The 21,018-nt window shown below is 42.5% G+C and overlaps 1 protein-coding gene across 1 annotated transcript in view; it reads left to right on the top strand.

The window, feature by feature from the left end:
• Positions 1 to 13,131, top strand: part of gbe1a (glucan (1,4-alpha-), branching enzyme 1a) — a 159,923-nt gene extending 146,792 nt beyond the window's left edge. The window contains exon 16 of the mRNA XM_056247605.1: positions 13,060 to 13,131. Within this exon, the coding sequence (XP_056103580.1) occupies positions 13,060 to 13,122 (63 nt within the window). The 3' untranslated portion in view covers positions 13,123 to 13,131. The remainder of the gene's footprint in view (positions 1 to 13,059) is intronic.
• The last annotated feature ends 7,887 nt before the right edge of the window (positions 13,132 to 21,018 follow it).

The raw sequence follows: 21,018 nt of genomic DNA, 5'->3' as shown, positions 1-21,018 counted from the left end.
GCAGCTTCTGCAGTGATGCGGTCGATGTACCGGTCTGTCGTGGTGAAGAAGGAGCTGAGCCGCAAGGCGAAGCTCTCGATTTACCGGTCAATCTACGTTCCTACTCTCACCTATGGTCATGAGCTTTGGGTCATGACCGAAAGGACAAGATCCCGGATACAGGCGGCCGAAATGAGCTTTCTCCACAGGGTGGCTGGGCGATCCCTTAGAGAAAGGGTGAGAAGCTCGGTCACTCGGGAGGAGTTCAGTGTAGAGCCGCTGCTCCTCCACATCGAGAGGGGTCAGCTGAGGTGGCTCGGGCATCTGTTCCGGATGCCTCCTGGACGCCTTCCCGGGAAGGTGTTCCGGGCACGTCCCACTGGGAGGAGACCCCGGGGAAGGTGGGGGCACCAAGGTGGAGGCAGCTGGTTGATGAGCCGAGGTTGAGTGACAGGCTCGTCGGCTGGAGGCGGAGTCTGGGATCCTGGGAGCTGGAAACCGGAAGATCCGAAGCAGATCCACGCAGCAGAGTGAAGTCAGAGAAGGAGACAAGGAACTGAGGGGAAACAGCAAAGGCGGGGCAGAGGATCTGGCTGTTATTTGAAGAGGAGTTGGGAGAGGGAGGCTGGGCAGGATCTCTGGAGAAACAGGAGACTTTGAGCTGGGCGGGACCAGCGGAGACACAGGAGACTTGGAGCTGGGCAGGACCAGCAGAGACACAGGAGACAGGGAGATATCCTCTTCCAATTTCTTATCGTATCCTTGCCAACTGCTGCTGCCCTTCAGCGCTGGGAGTGTGGGCATGGCTCCACTCCATGCACTCAACTTCACAAGCATGCCCACTGGAATGCATGGTGTTGTCGGCTTACTCACCTGGTCAGACTCTTTCTTAGGCTCGAGCTCTGAGGCTATGGTGGGCTCCATCTTTATCTCTGGCTCTTGCATTGCAGCAGGCTCGGGCTCTCTGTCTGCGGTGGGCTCTGGTGTTTGCTCCATGCAGTGTGTGTGAGGCGGATGGCTGGGTTCTGGGTCCGGAGTGGGGCCGGTGGCGTCTTCAGCAGCGCAGACGATCCATTGTTCACCAGCACCCACTACACAAAAGTTCCCCCGAGGACCAACCATGGTCTAGGTCCAGGCGTTCGTTCAGGCTGATGAAAAAAAAAAAACAGCCAGCGTTCGGGGAAGTTGATAAGGCACGGCAGGTCTAAAAATGTCCTTGTGTGGTCCTTGAAGTTTAGCTCTTCTTGCTCTAGTCTAGACGGAGCAACTGGACAGCAGGTAAGTTGCACGACTCAGGAAATTCAATAACAAAGTCTTTACTTGGAAACACTCAGGAGAATACAGGAATCAAACCTATATAACATTACACAAACATAAACGAGACTGAATAATGAACAAAGGAAACTAAGGGCTTAAATACACAGAGTTAATAAGGTAACTAAATGAACAACAGGTGAACCTAATCCAATCAGAAACCATAGACACTAATTAACAAACTAAACTCAGGCAAAGCAGAACAGGGAACAGAATGAAAACGAAACCAAAACAGGACAAGACCGTTACAATATTAACATGAGCATGTTTCTTTACATTAACAAAAGTTAATAAATGCTGTATAAAATATACTGTTCATTGTTAGTTAATGCATTAAATAATGTTAACAAACTAATTAGATTATAATATTGAATTGGTTACTTTATAATAAGTATACAGTAATAAATTACTTACAAATCATTAAAGGTTCTCTAAGCGATCCTGGGTGACGTCACTTCTTGTTGACGTTCGAACTATTGTCAAACAAAACGGAGGCTAGCTAGACCCTCCCTCCTCCTCATCCGCACACTAACCCCCCAAACCACACCCCCAAACCCTTCTTGTCGGTCATTGGCTGGAACAGTTTGTTATGTTTTGGGGAGCGGGTCGCTGCAGTTTGTTTTTGGTGCTGTTTGTGAAGCATGGGCTGTCTACAGAGATCGCGTTTCTTTACAGTGTGTTCAGGGGACAGGCAGCCAGCGGATAGTGAGGAGATGTTTGCTGTATGTGACAAAAAATGTTTTGGCCTAAAAAACACATGACATCGCTTAGAGCACCTTTAACAAACTATTAGTTTATAGTTCATATATTGTATTTTCTACATTGTTAAGACATTAATAGGCTATATACAAATAGTGAGTTCTTTATTCATTGTCACTGTAATTAACACAATTATTATTGAGCTTAAAGGGGTCATATAATGCCATTTTCATACAAGTTAATTTGATTCTTTAGGGTCTAAATGAAAAGTTTGTAATATACTTTAATTAAAAATTCTCATTAGTATTGTAAGAAAACGCTAATTTTACCTGGTCAAAAACAGCTCTGTTTTCAGAACACCGTTTCAGTGCATATGCCTTTAAATGATAATGAGCTTCGCTCACTCCGCCCCTCTGTTCTGCGGGCGTTTTGACAACGCACGTGGAGTGTTGCCTTGACAACAGTTGAAGGTATATTTTGGAACAAGAATGGCAGCGGGAGTCTCTGAGGACACATCTGTGCAACCCTTTTTTTACAGTCTATGGTGCAACCGTATCAATTTGAACCGGAGTCGGACCCGGAACAAGATGACAGCCGCAAAGAAGTTCGACAATTAAGGCTTGAACAGGACGTTTCTGAATGGTCTGTTAACATAATGTCACTTTGATATCTTTGTTTACTGGCAGGGTAACGTTAAGTGAGATGTACGAACGCTATGTGTTTACTGATGTATAGGCTACGTACTCAGTTTGTAATAACACAATAACCATAACGCGTGTTCATTATAAACAGGGGATTATGAATTATATTGAGAACCAGCTTTATACTGACCCTCGTTTATAAAGCAGTCTGGTGAGAAATGATTTGCGCAAACATGAAAGCAGTGACGTTGCTCGTGGGGAATATTCCCTTCGAAAACAAAACTCAGCCACTGTGTCTTCAGCGTTTCGGATTTAGGAACATCAAAATGACTGCTGTGTTCGTTATTACATCCAAGAACAGAACACCACAACCGCTTAGACGCATCAACAATGACGGACTATGATGACAGCTCGCTCAGGGCGAGGATGTGTTGAAACGCTGCTGTCAATTTAACAATCGTGGGAGGGGCGTCCGTTTTATTGACGTCACAAAAACGAACGGCTCAATTTGAGGCAGGGGAAAACATATAAGGAGATTAAAACAAAAACACTTGATGGATTTTTATCATTATATGATGGTTGTGTACAGGCACTGCCAACACCACATTTCAGTACAATCAACTTGAAAAAGTGCATGTACCATTATGATCCCTTTAACGAAAATTTAGTTGCCCATGACTTCAGAGCGAAGATAAAACAGATGCAGGTTTAATTTCATAAGCTTCATAACTTTTGACAGCAGAAGCAAAATACTTCAAAAAAAAAATCAAATCAGGTTTTTGTAAAAATTTCTCAGAAAGTGGAATAATCACAATTATTTTTTCAGGCAGACATGGAGAACTGTACTGAGCGTGTGCAGAATAAATGTCATCAGTCTATCTTATTTGGCAGCTTTTAAAATAATTTTAGTGTTACAGTTGGCCCTGGTCTCCTCTATAGAGACTGACCTTTATACTTGTGATAAATTTCTGTTGCTAAGAAACCTTGGCATTTTTTAAACCAATGAAATTACATATGTACCCTGCCGATCCTAATTCCTCTTTTATTGCTTTAAATGACAGAATCCAAACTCGTCAGTGTTTCTTTCGGTTCATTGTGAGTGCAAGCTATCTGTCCTATGCAAATCTGGCAAATCTTTTTCTCTCTGTCATTTAATGTTTGGTTTTTAAAGACCGGATAAAAAAAGATAAACACCCTCCTTCCCTCTCACACACGCTTTAGAGGAATGTCTGATTGTGACAGGAAATGAATTATTAAAACGAGACGCAGGTGCCGGATGCAGCCTCCATTTTGTGAGACTCACAACATGATTTATTTAAAGGACTGTTGCTTCAAAGTCAGTTTAAAGTTTGTCTTTTCTCACCATTTCACTTTAACGGGACCCATCATCTCAATCACCGTTTTCCCCCTTCTCTCTGCCTCACCTCTCTCTTGTTCTGTTGCTATCTCACTTATTTTATTCCTTTTCTCAGAAACGTTTACACTTCTATCCTCACAGCTATTGCAGTTTGATAGGATGAGCCGTGCTGGATGGCTAAGGTGTTTGTCTGATATTGCAACTCTCACATGGTACCCTCAGCACTCGGACATAAATAAACATCATGCTGGTTTCGATCAGGCCTGCTTGTTGGAAACATCACCCGTTACCCTGAACAGCTCTTTGCAGGCGTTCTGCATGAATTACTCACTTTATCCCTCGTAGTTTTCATTTTAGGACAACAAGTACTACTTTATACACAGCAGTGCTTGTTCCAAAGAGCTCCAATTTGACAGATCAGAAAAAAAGATTTTTGCTCCCCTCCAATTTGGCCTTGATAGCAGGTGAGCTTCTTTCATTTCAAAGTAGTTGCTCACAATTTTAGGACACATTCAGTGCTGAATCAGCCATTTTGCTAGCCTTCCACTCACATTGTACATATTTCCTTATTCTTGTTTTCAGATTTAACCCTCTATTGCAGGGGTTGCCCCCCCCCCCCCCCCCCCCCCCCATCCCACCCCCCCTCCCCATATAATATATATATATATATATGTATATATTGTTTTATATAGCTAATATAGCTTGTCCATGTCTAGTTTGTAACTCAAACAAAATTCAGAATATCTTTCAACAATTTTATACCATTGGCAAAGGCTTTTGGACGTGGCATTTGAGCCTGAAACGAATTGAAAATAATCGCTTCATTATTAACCATTTTATTTCCATATTATTTGCATTGTGTGAAGAAAATAGAGGCTTAACCGTTTCATTCCTAACTTTTTGTCACTTTGCATGAGTTTGGAAGAGCACATGGCGCTCTTTCCTTCTTTCTCTTTTCATCTTTGTCTCTCTCTCTCTAAAGAATGGGCAATAGAAGATATCTTAATGAGCAGGATTGAATAATTACAGGCCTTAGATGTTTTCTTGATGAGATCCTTGCAGCTCATGATGGGCCATGCAGCTCTTCTGACGATTCCTGAAGAAAAGAACAGAGGAAAGATACAGAAGAGTGAAGCTCTGTGATCAAAGTAACGAAAAGCTCCCTTTTATTTCACTCTCTATCTCAAGCAATATGAATCCTCCACGTCACTTCAGCCACACTGTACGGATAATAAGGAAGGGGGCTGCGATGGAGGGTGGAGAAAACAGTGGGAGTTTTTATACTAATTTGTAACCTTCCCTCTGACCCACATTCATTGGGTCCCAGTGACCAGGTTGAGTGAGTGACTGTCTTTGGAAGGACACCTTGCTATTGGACATCGCTCTACAGATCATCACAGTTTTATGGGTCAGGTGACTTAGTAACCTCCCATTCCACATGAGGAAATGGCCTTCATTAGCAGGAGGACCGACTCTGGGGTAAGATATACAGTATATTGAGTGTTGAGCAGAACAAGGTGAAGAGAAAGAGAAAAGCAGGAAGAATTCTGCTCAGGATTCTTGGATGAGACTGGGATACTCAAGGGGAAAAACAGACCTCCCCATTCTGTCTAATTTATACCCTTATAAAATGTTGATCAGAGTGTTTAAATATATAATCTACCCAAAGGCATTCCTCACCTTTTGAAAGAGAGGCACTGCAATTCACAGACCTTCACTGTGGGTGATGCGAGCATTGAACGTGAAGCTGTCATTTGATAGCTTTGTTCCTCTACTTTGCATGAGCATGTTTTGAAAAAGTTTCTCTGACTCCAAGAGTCTTTGTAGTTCCAGTTTTGCATTAAGAGCAAGTTCATATTTGCACACAGTCAACGTAGGTCACTGCAGGCTACCCCGAAGCATTGTGGGGTAAGTAAGGCACTGCCGTAATTAAAAGAAGTATAGGGACCTTTAAACATGCAGCCCTGCATCTTAAAAACAAGTTAGAGTTTTAGGGGTGTGTGTACCAAACATCTCAGGTTACGACTGTAACCCTTGTTCCCTGTGAAAGGAACGAGACACTGCGTTGATACGACACTTTGGGGAATGCCCCCAGCATAGCGTATCTGAAGCATGAATGAAACTATTCCAATCCTGATTGGCATTGCGTCATGACGTAACATGTTACGGCATACACGGAAGCTACAAAGGGACGCCGGCACACGACAGAGTTAGTTTTTATGATGAAGCAAGTCACGGGGGAAGGCGTGGCGAAGGGATGCAGTGTCTCGTTCCCTTTTCAGGGAACAAGGGTTACAGCCGTAACCCGAGATGTTCCCTTTCGAGGGAACTCGCACTGCGTCGATAAGACACTTTGGGGAACGAGTACCCACTATGGCACAACGAGCTCTGCCTGTCCCAGTGTGAAGCTGCGCACAGGCACACTTAGGACGAGAGCACTAGAGTGCCTAGCGTAGAAAGGTTGAATGAGCCCTCACGGCCAAAGGTGAAGGCAAGCTGTGCATCTGATAGGCCATAGAGCTAGCCTGAACGATCCTGATGGTCTGTTTGAATGCGGGAAGCCCCTTCTTGGGCGACCCGAAGCACACCAGCAACTGGTCTGACTTCTGCTATAAAGAAGACCTCTGGACATAAATCTTGAGAGCACTGACAGGGCAGAGCAAGTCTTACTTCATCCGCCGTCACGTGAGGTGATGAAAGGCCTGCAGAACCGTAGGCCATGCCACATTAGATGGCACTTTAGGCACACAGCCTGGCCTGGGATGCAAGATAGCCTTAATATCGCTTGGAGCAAACTCCAGGCACCCGTAAGATATAGAAAGGGTCTGAAGGAATCCTGCTCTCCTCAGAGAAGTAATGGCTAATAAAAAAAAGCTACCTTGAGGGAAAGGTTCTTGGCCTTAGCCGGCTCCAGAGGTTCGAAGGGGGCCTCAACCAGCTTTTCGAGAATCACTGCCAGGTCCCATGTGGGAACTCTGGTCCGAGTCGCAGGTCTTATCCTCCAAGCCCCACGGAGGAAACGTACGACCAGCGGATGTCTTCCCAAAGGGGCATCACTCAGAGGAGTGTGGAAAGGCGTAATGGCAGCCACGTATATGCCTCGGCCCCGCCTGCACCATGGCATCCAACCCCAGCAGGGCTGGATGTGTGAGAGAAAACCACAGTGTACAGTGTGTTGCCTCTTGTCGAACAGATCCACTTCCTCTGGGCCGAACCTCTCGCATATCGACTCCACAGCCTCATAGAGGGCGTGGTTTCAGACCCCCCTGATGATTTAGATAGGACACCACTGACATATTGTCTGTTCTCACAAGAACGGGGTGACCATTGAGGTCTGGCAGGAAACTCAGAAAACTGCCAGCATTTCCAGGCAATTTATGTGCCAGGAAGAATGATCGTCATGCCATAGACCTCTCGTAAAGCGGCCGTCCATGACCGAAACGGCTTTCCAGCGACATGACGCTCCCAGCACGGGACCTTGGGACAGGAGCCAAGGTTTCTTCCACATAGATAGGGAACGACGGCATCTGCGCTGATCATGTGGAACGGGTTCACCCTTAGGGAAAACCCCTTGGTTTTCAATCACCACTGCAGGGCCCTCATGTGCAGCAGGCTGGATGGAATCACGTTGAACGCTGCTACCATGAGCCCTGACACTCTCTTTTTTGAAAATGTTTTACAGTGATGGCCTGGCCTAGCTTCACCCTGGTCACCGTGGATGGGCTCGATCCGTGCAGGCAACAGTTGCACCCGCATCGTAACCGAGTCCCCCACCACCCCCTGGAACGTAGTTCTCTGGGCATGTGCCAACACACTTTCCTTTGTGTTGAGTCTGAACCCCAAGCTCTGGATGTGGGCAAGGATGACATCTCGATGCCAAACTACCAGCTCCTGCGACTGGGCCAGAATAAGCCAGTCATCGATGTGATTTAGCACCCTGATACCCTTAAGCCTCAGCAGAGCTAGAGCTGCATCCATGCATTTGGTGAAAGTGTGAGGGGAGAGAGCTAGGCCAAACGGAAGAACCCGATATTGTAATGGTCCGCCCCCGAAAGAGAACCTCAGGAACTTCCACATATCCATCCTTCCATCTCACAGGAAGTATGCGTCCTTCAGATCTATCGTGACAAATCAATCCTTGGATTTGATTTGGCTCACAATGGTGGAAATAGTGAGCATCTTGTACTTGAATCTCCTCAGAGACCGATTCAAGTGCCTTAGATCTAGCCTCCCAGCCTGCAGCCCCAGGAACTATGAAGTAGTGGCTGTAAAACCCGGACTCCCTGTCTGTCGGAGGAATACGTTCTATAGCCTCCTTTGCCAACAGGGAGTTTACTTCTTGTTCCAATACCCGACCCTGCTGTGGGTTGACTGCAGTCCAAACCACCCCGTTGAAATTCGGTGGGCGGAAATGGAACTGCAGCCTGTACCCCTTCCCAAGGAGAAATATTCTGCAGGTTTTGCTCTCGAGGCTGATTTCGGGTATTATTCGAGATTCGTTCTCGATCCCCTGAAGTGGCTCTCTGGCAGGGTTTGGTCGAAAACGATTCTCGATGTGCGGACGCGAGCGCTACCTGGCCGCAAGCCTTTGAGGCAGACAGTGTACCGTGCGTTCGCTGGAAACCGATGTGTCCCGAAACGCACCTGACGGCGGGATACAGACATCGATTTCCTGAGGGATCCCCAGAGGGGAGGCTCTTTCGGTTTAATTCTCGACACCCTGAAGCAGAGGACTGGCAGGGAATAATCGAGAACAATTTCCGATGTGTGGACAAGAACACTGCCTGGCCGCAAGCCTTTGGGTTGTATGAAGTTTGTATCCAGCATCAAGTGCGCTTCCGATGTGTCCGGAAGCACACTTGATGCTGGATACAAATATCGATTTACTGAGGGCTCCGCGGAGGAGCGATTCTTGCTCTTCTCCCCGGGGGGGACAGCCCTGCTATTTCCATCTCGTTTTCGATACCCTGAAGCGGAGGACCGGCAGGGAATTTGAACTTCCTTCTCATCTGTTAAAAAAGTACGTTCTATATAGTATGAATGTGTGTAGTATGAATGTAATCCGGACTTACTACATCCACCATGTTGTCTTTATCATGTGACCTACCAGCGTCACTTCACCTCCATTCATAAATTCCCTCCTGTGGCCTCATGGGATAGGAAAGTATCCATCGAATGCACACTTCAGAATCTTGCCGGAAATAGTTGGTCATCCGGGGACTTTTCGCCTACTGGTTTCAAACACTATGTATTCGGACATACTACTCCGTTAACGTACTGTTTTTCACATGCTATTCGGTTTCAGCTTGTGTTTTGGTTGCTTGTGTGCTGTTCTGTCCTCACCAGGCTTTTCAGCTAACATCACCTCTTTTTTTTTTTAGGTTGGACTTTTACCTGAGAGTGGTTTTCTGTACTAATTGTCAAACAGCATGTGATTTGCATGCTAATTAAAACACTTCTACTAAAATATATATTAAATGTATATTATCTATCTGTCTAGATAGATATTTTAATAAATCACATCACTGCTATTACATTTCCAATGTTAACGTTGGCTCGCTCTGTATTCTAGCCTCAGGCACAAACAAAGATTTAAATAAAACAAACATTGATCTACTATTTTAGAAATGCTTTAGAAAGTGAATAAAAAAAGTTATAAATGCTTTTCTGCCCATCCTTTAAAAAGTAATTAAAAATCAGATCAACCATTAAATGAAGCAGAATTCCTGCCTTTTCTACACAAGTTATAATAAAGGAAAAAAAAAATTTTCTAGGTTAATATCACTTATAGGGAGAAGAAATGAACATAAAAAGCAGCAAAAATAAACATTCTGTCGACATTTACTCAGACTTATATCATTCTAATCCCATATGCCTTTCTTTCTTCTGTAGAATACAAAATGACAAATTCTGAAGACTGCTGGTTTTTGATGAATCAACTGAATTGAATGAAAAGGATGCAAAAGCACCATAAAAGTAGTCCATGTGACTTTATATTTTTATATTGCATTATATTTTAGTTGTTTTTCAGAATTCATTTGAATTGAGTTATATGAGATGAGAATCAAATCAGTCTGATCCATAAACAAATCTTTTGCCAGTTTTGTGATCTGAATCAGCTGATTAATTGAGATCAGACTCAAAATAACTACTGGCTCAACTGTGAATCATTCACACCAGTTCTGAGAATTTAATCAACAGATTTATTTAAAAAAAAGACTGACTCAAAACGACCGGTTCAGACATCTCTTATGAACCCCATGGAAATCTTTCAAAATGACTTGGAATATGGTTCACAGTATGTATGGACCACTTTTATGATACTCATGATGCTTTTGTGTCCTCCTTGTAGCAATTCTAAAAGTTTCCTTTTAGTTTTCCACAGTCATGCAGGTTTGGAATGACATGAGGGTGAGTAGTAATGACAGAATTGTAATTTTTGGGTGAGCTTTTAAGGACAGCAGAACATACCAGAATGAGCAGTCATGGTGCCTGCAGCTTAGATTTCTCTTCGTCTTCATGTTGCTGGAGACACATGAGGTTCCCTTTCTTGCCCTGCTTCCTCCTGGACTGCTGTACCTGAAGATAGCATTTTTGTTTTAAATGTCAGTGATGGATTTGCTGCCTGGTCAGGGGTCACTGGCGGCCATGTAGTTTGTAATGGCTTGAGTTGCGTGATTACCGGTGCTGATGAGCCGACTGAAAGATGGTTATGCCAGGAATCAATGAGCCTGTTAATACTGTTTTGGCTCAAAGTGCCTTTTAAGAGATCCGGCTAATCGCAGCAGGCATTTTAATTGAGCAAGATATTAACGCTGGTGTAACTCAGACGGTGCTCTGACAAAAATATTCATTCAAAGGCTGGAAACCCTGCTGGTCTGTCCGTGACTCAGGCCAGAAAGTGAGATTTCTCTTATGCCTGAAGCTTTCTACAGGGTGAGTCTTAATTCAGTTCTCCTCTTGGAGTAGATCTGGATGCAGTGTCTGTGTAGATGTAGATGTTATAGATGTTCTGCTAACATCAACTCCCAATATAAACAAAATTATATTGGTTTATTTTTTTACTCATTCTCCTTCCCACAATCACACAGAGACTTCTTAGTCAGATTATCTTGCATATTACATTAGATAGTGATTTTTTTTTTCCATCACATTATAGTACACCTTATTCAAAATTCTGTATGTAAGATTTTGGTGTTGGTCAGAACTACAGCTCAGGCTACCTGCAGCTTCCTTTGAGATATTGTTTCCTGTTTCCAAACTGCAGCAGTGACATCTAGTGGAGAACTGCACATGTGCAGGGATTAAAACTCAACACTCATGAATAGGGGGTCCCTGGCCCTGCTCCATCTCCATCCATCAAGGTTGAAGACCCCTGCTTTAGTAAAACGTTCATTTAGATCACTATCTAACATTACTACATTATCAATTACTGTGCTCATTCAGATAGTTAGAAATTTCATAAATTCTTCACGGACCCCCTTCAGCGCCATAATGGACTTCCAGGGATTGAAAACCCTAGATCTATATTACTGTACAAGCCTGCTGCTATGGATTATATTAAGAGGCATCTAAAATCGTCCCTCTCTGTCTTATGAGATTTACTTCAGATTTCATTATGAAAAAGACACAGCAGTAGCTATTGATTCATGAGTCACTGAAGTTAAACTTGACCTATGATAACATGCATTTTGTTGAAGTGAACTTTTAGTATTGGATTGTTATTGATTTGTATTGCTCTTGGTTGAACCTAACTTTCATTATTGAATTATTATTGGTTATTGTTCATTTTATTATTGGTTAAAATTGATTTATTATTGGTTGAACATATCTTTTTATTATTTTTATTTTATTTTATTTAATATGAATTGTTTTCTGAATTATTTATTACTCTTAATTGTATTATTTGTTAAAGTTAATATTTATTTATTTATTCATTATTGGTTTAACCTAACTTGTATTATTTAATTATTAATTATATTTTTATTTATATTTATACTTTTTTTTATAGTCACAGGTTTTATTAAATATTATATATATATAAAAAAAAAAAAAAACTTTATTACATAAAGGTACCATGCTGAGGTCTCGTGGCCTGTAATGGTTAAAAACCTGTCAATGATGCTCAATCTTATTATTCCTTAAACGATAAAACCCACTGAAAGCTCTCCCAACAGACAAACCACTCTGTGAGACCACACACAGACTCTGACATCTCATTTCCGAAGGCTTCAATAGGAACATAGTGAAGCTTCTGGTGTTAAAACAGTGATTTTCTGTTTGTAGTCGCGGCAGCGTCGTCTTGGCGCTCACGCTGGGAGCTCAGGTCCAGTTCCAGCAGGTGAGTGCAGGCCCAGTTAATAAACCTCATGTCTGCTCCCTGTGGAAATCAACCAGAACCTGACCTACATCAGTGACTCTGTTTCCTCTCCCTACACACAATGTTTTATTCATGAGAACTTTCGCTAGTATATTCTCTGCTTTATATATTCCTTTTTTCCTCTGAGAGAAACAAGTCGTTCTTGTCGGTATGTCGACACCCGGACCCAATCACTTCTCATATCCCGCTGGACTGATCCCAGACCTGTAGTCTCATGTCCTGCTGTATGAAGTGAGGTCAAAGAACAGTGATTTCACTAATAAAAACTGTATTGCAAGGTACTCCCAGGTTACATAAAGAATTGTTTTTACACAGCAGATTAGAGCTCCTTTTAACAGCGCAATAACTTGCTTTCAAGCTTTTCTCCCTGGAGAAATATTGTTTTGCCTTTTTTGTTTTTTCAGCTCGGCAGGTATATAGCCATGCATGTGAATTGTTTATCAGAGCAGCCAGTATCCTCAACACTTTAAGACATGGATTTGTTTATTCTTGGACTTAATCTAGACTATGTTTCATATACGGCCAGAAACCTGAAACCGAATCCATTTCCACCTGGTTGTAACATCTCAGATGATCAGGCAACACTAAATAAACCGAAAACATCTTGTCCCAATCAACCACATTGGAAGGTAGTTGATGTGTGCTGATGTTTGTTTGTTTATTTAAATATTTTTTCTTTTTCTTCCTAGATCTACATTCCTTGCAGAACTGCTTTGATTCTGGCAAATGAGGACATTGATTTCAGACTTTGAGTGTGCAAGTCAATGGAGCTGGAGCTGGATCCCAGAATCCTGTGCAACTCTACATCTGAATATATATACTAGCAAACACTGTTATTGTCCCATGGTTTTACTCCTCATTTAAAGATATAGATCCAGTATGACTTTCTTTTGTTCCGTGGAGTACAAAATGAGTTATGTAACAAAATGTCCAAGCTGCTCTTCTCCTTGCAATGAAAGTCGGTTGTCTCTGATCCCCGATCCCCATCCACTTTCATTACATTTCATGGACATTTTGCAATGTCATTTTTGTTCCACAGAATAATAATTAATCGGATTTGGAACAATATAAGGGTGACCAAATGGTGAAAGAATTTTCATTTAATCTGTTTTCATAATGTTTTTGTTTTGTTTTGTTTTTTACTGAAACTGAAGAAATGATCTGAAGGTTATTGCAATTTTAGAGTATGGGTGTCTAAACTTGGTTCTAGAGTTTCACTGTCCTGCAGAGTTGAGCTCCAACTTTCCTCAAGACACCGTGCTTGTAAGTTTCTAGTATGCCTAAGACCTTGATGTATTTATTTAGGGTTGGAGCTGAACTCTGCAGGACAGTGGCCCTCCAGGAGCAGGATTGGACACCCATGTTTTAGAGGTTTATGCATTACAAAAGCACAAAGAGATTTTAAAGTGCTGTTGTGAACATTCATTCTATAATATTGCAGCAAGGTCATTTTGCTCTCTCTCTCTCTCTCTCTCTCTCTCTCTCTCTCTCTCTCTCTCTCTCTCTCTCTCTCTCTCTCTCTCTCTCTCTCTCTCTCTCTCCATGTCTCTATTCATCCTGCTTTTCCTCTTTCTCACCATAACCTTATCCTGTCTTCACTTAGCCTTAAATGCCTCCAATCCATGATTCTGATTTAGTGGGCCATTAAAAAGTTTTACAGCACCAGGTGACATCATGGGCCAGTCGGATGTGGTAGCGAATATGAATCTCCTGGGCCTCGCAGAAATCTAGTGTCCTCTCCAGGGAAGAATTCCCTTGTAACTGATCCCTTGAGTGTGAGGTCTCAGCAGCTGTTCTGACACAACAGGAGACAAAATTCCCACCTAATTACTCTAATTAAAATTTTTTCCCTTAATGCATTTAATTAAATTGCTTCAGTTTAATCTGTTACAGCACTTTAATTTTGCCAGAGCTCTCAGCCCAAGCGTTTAAACTTTAATAAGACAGTATATCAATATTTAAGACATTCTTGTCCTTAGTGGAGTTTATTGCTTCCACAAACAGCAGCCAGGGTGGTCAAATACACATTAAAAAATAACTGTGTGAGGGCATATACACTAAAGGCCCGTTCACACAAGTAACTATAAAGATAACGATATAGATTTAGTTCTAAAAATCGTTCTCAATATTAAAGAATAGCAGAGTTCACACCACAGCTAAAACGATAACGGTTACGGCACATAGAAACAATACCATTGGAATCACTTTCAGAACCATTTTATCCAGCTGATGAATGATAAAAACATTGACAGACAATCAGAATCCACCCTGCTGGAACGAGCTCGAGCATTTAAAGCGGCAGACAAGCACGCACTAAACAGAACGATATTCTGCGCTGGTGGTGTGGACGCAAATAGTCAAGTCACCTTTATTTATATAGTGCTTTTTACAATACAGATTGTATCAAAGCAGCTTCACAGTGATAACATGAAAATTGTTTGTTTCTAGAAGAAAATTGCGTCATTGTCCACCTGAAGTAAGGCAGATCAATAATATTGTTGAATATTAAATGTCCCCAACTAAGCAAGCCAAAAGCCAAGGCAACAGTGGCAAGGAACCAAAACTCCATCAGGTGACAGAATGGAGAAAAATAAAACCTTGGGAGAACCCAGACTCAGTCGGAGGGCCAACGAGCGAACAGTGTATGATTATGGTTCAGGCAGCATTATAGGTTAGAAGTCAGATTGGATCAGAACATTCACAATATTTATCCAGTTCTATCTGGTTGGAGGTCGGAGTCATCACGCCGGTATGGAGACGAGTTTGTTGAGGTGTCCATGAGGCCTTCACAGGGCTGATGAGGCTGGCACTTCAGGGATGCGTTGTGGTCATGTCCAGGCGCAGGTTCACGTCTGATCTGGATACGGCCCGGATCCGGCTGACTTCAGTAAACCTCGGAATAAATGTAAAGACTAACATTAGCGTAGATGCTATTCTTCTTATGATGTAACGAGTGCATCAGATGTTCTAGGAAGTGTCCCCGGTTCCGGCTGACCTAATCTATGCAGCCTAATAATCATTTAACTGATTTGAATAACAGAAATGTATAATGTTCTATGTGAATGCCAGGTAAAAGAGATGTGTTTTTTTAGTCTAGATTTAAACTGACAAGAGTGTGTCTGCTTCCCAGACAATGTTAGGGAGACTGTTCCAAAGTTAGGTGCTAAATAGGAAAATGATCTACCGCCAGCAGTCGATTTTGATATTCTAGGTATTATCAACTGGCTAGAATTTTGAGATCGCAATAGACATGAAGGACTATAATGCATTAAGAGCTCGCTCAAATACTGGGGAGCTAAACCATTTAGTGCTTTGTAGGTAGTCAGCAATATTTAAAAATATATACAATGTTTAATAGGGAGCCAATGTAGTGTTGACAGAACCGGGCTAATATGGTCATACTTCCTGGTTCTGGTAAGAACTCGAGCTGAAGCGTTTTGGACCAGCTGTAGTTTGTTTATTAAGCGTGCAGGGCAAAATATAGTTATCTTTGTAGATATTGTTCTTGGTGTGAATGGGCCTTAAGTTTTGTGGGGGTCATGTTGTATGCTGTGAAATGTTTATTAGGTTTCATTTTCTGTTATAATATCTGTTCAGCTTTTTCTTAAAAAATAAAGGCATTTTTTTCATGTGCATCACCCATCTTTCATTGTAACGCTAAAAACCCTTGCAAAAACAGTGTGGAATGACACAAGTAACTGCCTTTATGAGTGAGTCAATTTAATCATTCACTGAACTGATTCAAACATTAATTAATTTAGGAGTTAAAGGTGCATAGCGCAGGTTTCTGAGTTTTTGCAGAACTATGCCCCCTCTGGCGACAAGGGAAACTGCAACCAGAGATGTGCACGCACACACACGCTTGCACGAGCTATTCATAACCAAAAGAGCATCAGCCGCACAAATCTTTTGTTGACAGTCATAATGTCTTCAGAGGTAATAAAGTTATAAATCTAAAAGTCATTTTAAATATATGAAAGGAAAGGCATTTGAGTAAATTACACACTTATGTGTGAGGGGAAAACAGGGGTAGTAGAAAAGTTCGGTTTTTGTTTCCATCTATCTCCGTGTATGTTGAACTGTTTTATGTGTTTACTGTATCCACTTATGAGTGTATTATTATGGAAACACGTTCATGAACAATATAAGTTATTACTTTGCAAAAGCTCAAAATAATAATCATACCATACACCGTTGGTCAACAAAGTAACTTACACTCAAATGTCTCACGGTAATAAACAATCAAATGGCACTATGACGTTACTGTAAAAGCCAAACAGGCTAATCCGCCGAATTCACATTCCCGGGAACAATTTACTATTTTTTTACGAAAAAGGAAATATAGCCAATGCAACGGTGTTCTTCCTTGTTGGTCAAGGACATGAGCACCTTATTATGTTAGCAAAGTACACAAGGCTACCGGTAGGTCATACACAAAAACATAGGTAACTTTAGCATTTTTTATGGGATATGTTTTATGTTGTACTATTCTTCCGAAGACAATTCCTAGTTTATGAACCTGTTCACTGACAATGGTAGTAAAACCAAATCTGATTAGTACATTTATCTAGCTTACGCTAAAGCATTACACATTTTACGCATCGTCATTTGTTGTCATATATTTGCCGTATCAGACATTAGAGACTGGGCTATATCTTACCGTTTTATCAAGAAAAAAAGCCAACTGAGGATCCCGTTTGAGACCAAGAGCAGACCATTTGTTGAATGCCTTCCCGAGGTTGACTCTCGTCTTACTCCGACGCCTGTCTGACTCCAATTTGGACCTTTTGGTGGCACTAGACAAAATTTTTCTTTTCTTTACTTTACGTGGAGTTTGCGTTGGGGTTTGGAATGGACTACAAGCCGGTCTCTTTGAATCCATCTTCTACCTTTGACGCACGAGTTGTCTTCGCTGATGCGGAGAATGGCGGCGCCGGCGAATACACAAACCTGCGAGACATAGCCTGGTGAGCTTGAACGCGCATGACGTCACGCCCAGTCTCAAATTCGAGCCCGAATCCCTCTTATATATTTTACTGTACAGGATTATAGAGGCAATCTCAGTGCGCAGAGAAGGGCTCATTCAGCCCATCAGGCAGTTCTTAAAGGATGTATAGGATAGAAAAACAGGTATTTTTAACATGAAAAGTTGCGCAATGCACCTTTAAATAAGTGACTTTGAAGTCCTTCTCTCAGTCTCGTTCACTCAGTTGTATTTCATTGCTTACGTTGCACGAGTGCTTGTGGAACACTTGCAATTAGTTTAAATTGAGCCCTAACTCAACTCAACTCAAGCTTTATTTCTAAAGCACTTTCAACAACACCAAAGGCTAATCGTATCAACTGCTGTTATGTGTCCGACACCGAGAGCATTTCATAAAACATGTTACTATTCTGATGCATCGACTTTTAGACGAGCCTGTATAATTCGCTCTTTCACTTCTGAATCAGTTTCTGGTTCTGACATATATGTCTGAATTAAACCAGAATTTCCACTTGCCATCTTGTAGCGTTTACTACACTAAAGTTGACCGCAGTGGATCAGGGAGTTCGAGCTGGTGTGATTGAGTGGAGGCGGGGACTAATATGCATATTCATGGTTCCGTGTATATGAAATGAAGTAAGCAATTCTAAAGTGATAGTTAACCCAAAAATAAAATGCTGTTGCCATTTCAAAAATGAAATGTTACTCATGTTGTTCCAAACCTGTAAGACTTTCGTTCATCTTCAGAACACAAATGAAGCTCTTTTTAATGAAATCTGAGAGCATTCTGTCCATCCATAGACAACTATGCAACTACCACTTTGGATGCTTCAAAAAGTTCATAAAGAGATCGTAAAACTAATCCATATGAATTGAGCGGTTAAGTCCAAATTTTCTGAAGAGACACGATTGCATCCCGACCATGTCCATCGTCATGTGGAGCAACCATCTCGGGCATTGTGCATTGTGTGTATGGGCCCAAAACACGCTCAAACGTCGCTTGCGGACTCACAAACATGCGTCCACTGTGCGTCAATGCTGGTGAAAATTTTGGAGAGAAGTCTGAGATTGGCTGTGGCTAACCAACAAGACCCATGTCTGTCCAGAGCTGCCACGAAATCTATACTGACCATCATATGCAAGTTACTACGAGATGGGCGGACATGATGGAAGCCGAAACCCCGCATATGCCTCCTCTGTTTGAAGGCCTTCTCGCACAGGAAGAGGAAGGACCGGGTGACGAGGACACAGAGGGTGATGCCAACTCTAACCTTCTCAACTAAGACATGGATGAAGAGGAAGACAACTCTCCCTTGCCTGTCCAACAGTCTAGACCCCCTAGCAGGACTCACTCAGCCTGTTAGGCAGAAACTGGGCTAGCTTGGCCCACAGCACAAGGAGCAGAGAGGGACCTTTATGATAAAAAGGCTGCCGCCTGCTCAACCCACAGCGAGACAACTCCTGCCCTCCGTGCCTGCTTGCATGAAAGAAATGTCACACCATTGGTGTAGCCCCTTTAAGAGCAATCTCCCGGCCAAGGGATTTTCTAAGCTGGAGATTCAAGGGATGGGAGAGCTGGGGTCGGCCGGACCCCCAGTGGTAGAGTCTTCAGTGGCCTATCATCTCCAAACGAATCAGCGCTCTATTTCTGCATCCTCCCAGATTTTGCTGCCGAGCAAGATGTAACGTCTGACTATCTCCGTCTATCAGATGTATAAATATGCGGCGCAGTAAGTGTGCTCGCTGAACGCCGTGACTTTACTGTCAGCGTACCAGGCAGAGATTTTGGAAGAGATGAGGCGACAACTAGACACAGGAGTGCCGAACCCAGCGCTCTGGGATGAAATATGTGTGGTGAACAATTTAATTTGGGCTGTGGCCGAGTGATGGGCCTGGCCGTGTCAGGTAAGAGAGCGTTATGACTAAACATGTCAGGATTAAGCGACGCTCGGAAAGCGGAGGTGATGGACGCAGCGTACGGCACAATTAAAGGTCTTTTCGGACCAGCTCTTGAGAAACCTCTCAAGGAAACAAGAGGATGAAGCTTTTAACCTGTTAACCACGCAAGCAAACACCGCGACCACCCTAGACGGGGGCTAGGAATATGAGACCTGATCTCAGCGGGCAACAAACTGGCTAATGTCCGAGGTCAGATGGCTCCGCACCCTGGGGCAAGCAATCATTTGTGGCCGCGGAGGCTAGAAACCGTCCGCCCCACCCCGCGAAATGGAAGAAGAAGCGTGCTACATGATACGCGAATGTTCCCCTGCACTTCTCTCTCCTCCTACAAAAAAGAAGTTCGCAAAACCTGCTTTCTGGAATACCCACGATCAACATGGCTTCTGGTTAACCGATAATCATGTATCAATTATTTTCACCAACAGAGGGTTATCTGTTTCAAGTTATCAGCTTTCCAGATGAAGCGCTCTTTAACAGACATCTTGCCGACATATGTGTGCTATCTGTACAAGTGAGATTTCAGTGATATTTTGAACACTGGACAAGAAAAATTTCCCCAGAAATCTGGTCACCTTAGTTGTGTCTTTAAAAAGCCTCTACGGATGTTTTTTGAGTTTACTATCCCAAATATAGATTTACTGTCTGCACAAGAAACAATTGTTCCAGTGCCATTGTCTCTTAGCCCATGATCACCAGCTGACTCACAGCGTGTTTTAGCGATATCTTTGTTCTCTCGCTGACGTGCTGAAGACCCCCTCCTCAAAGAGCTGTGCGGGTGCCTCAGAGAGATTTATTGCTGTAATTATCCACGAAAATGCTCCTGGAGGTAAAACCACACAATATTTCCAGTTCTGAGTACTGTGCCTAACTGGCTGATGTAATATTTTGTGAGTATTAGTGTATACTGTCTGTATGGCATATCATTCAAGGGTGAATTTCACAAACAGTGCGTTATGAAAAATACAATAAGTAAACAGCGCCCCTTAGAGTGAGCTACAAAAAATACATTACAATAGGGGAAATAACACTGATGGCGAGGTCTGACTGTAGCAAAAAAAAAAAAAAAAATGGTGGTTTGGATTTAAATAGGCAAAATCTTAGGAGTCGGTGATTGGATCATTATTGCCTTGATACAAGATCTTGCCCAAAAAATGATGCACCTCTTGATGGAAATAAATGTTGTGATGTAATTTCCATTAGGAGGTGCATCAATATTTGGTCAAGTTCTTGGATTGGCAATGCAAGAGTCAAGCACTTTGTAAAGTCTACTCCAGCACATCCCAAGGACTTTCAATTAATTTAAGGTCTGGATTCAGATGTGTAAAAATGATTCTTCATGCTCCCTCCCAAACATTCTTTCACAATTTGAGCCTGATGAATCTTGGCTTCGTCATCTTGGAATATGGCCATGATGTGACTTCCTACATGGTTGTTTAAGAAATGAAAAGCTACACACTCCATCAATTAAAATAATTTTTGAATGGGCAGTGTAGATTGAAGAGATTGTTTGTTCGGTTGTCACTCTAGAGATTCAATTTTGTTGGCTGACACAAAATAACGATTAATGTCCCATTGATTAATGTGAGCTATGTAATTAAGACTCAAAAGAGTGTGGTAGACCTTAAAGGAATATTCCAGGTTAACAGCAAGTTATCTCAAACTATTGAGACAGATATGCATTTACAGTGTTAGTCTATGAGACAGA

Source organism: Rhinichthys klamathensis, unplaced genomic scaffold (genome assembly GCF_029890125.1).
Source record: "Rhinichthys klamathensis goyatoka isolate OS25496 unplaced genomic scaffold, OSU_Roscu_1.1 h1tg000050l_1, whole genome shotgun sequence".
NCBI classification, from domain to species: domain Eukaryota; kingdom Metazoa; phylum Chordata; class Actinopteri; order Cypriniformes; family Leuciscidae; genus Rhinichthys; species Rhinichthys klamathensis.
This window is presented reverse-complemented; position numbering and strand designations above follow the sequence as displayed.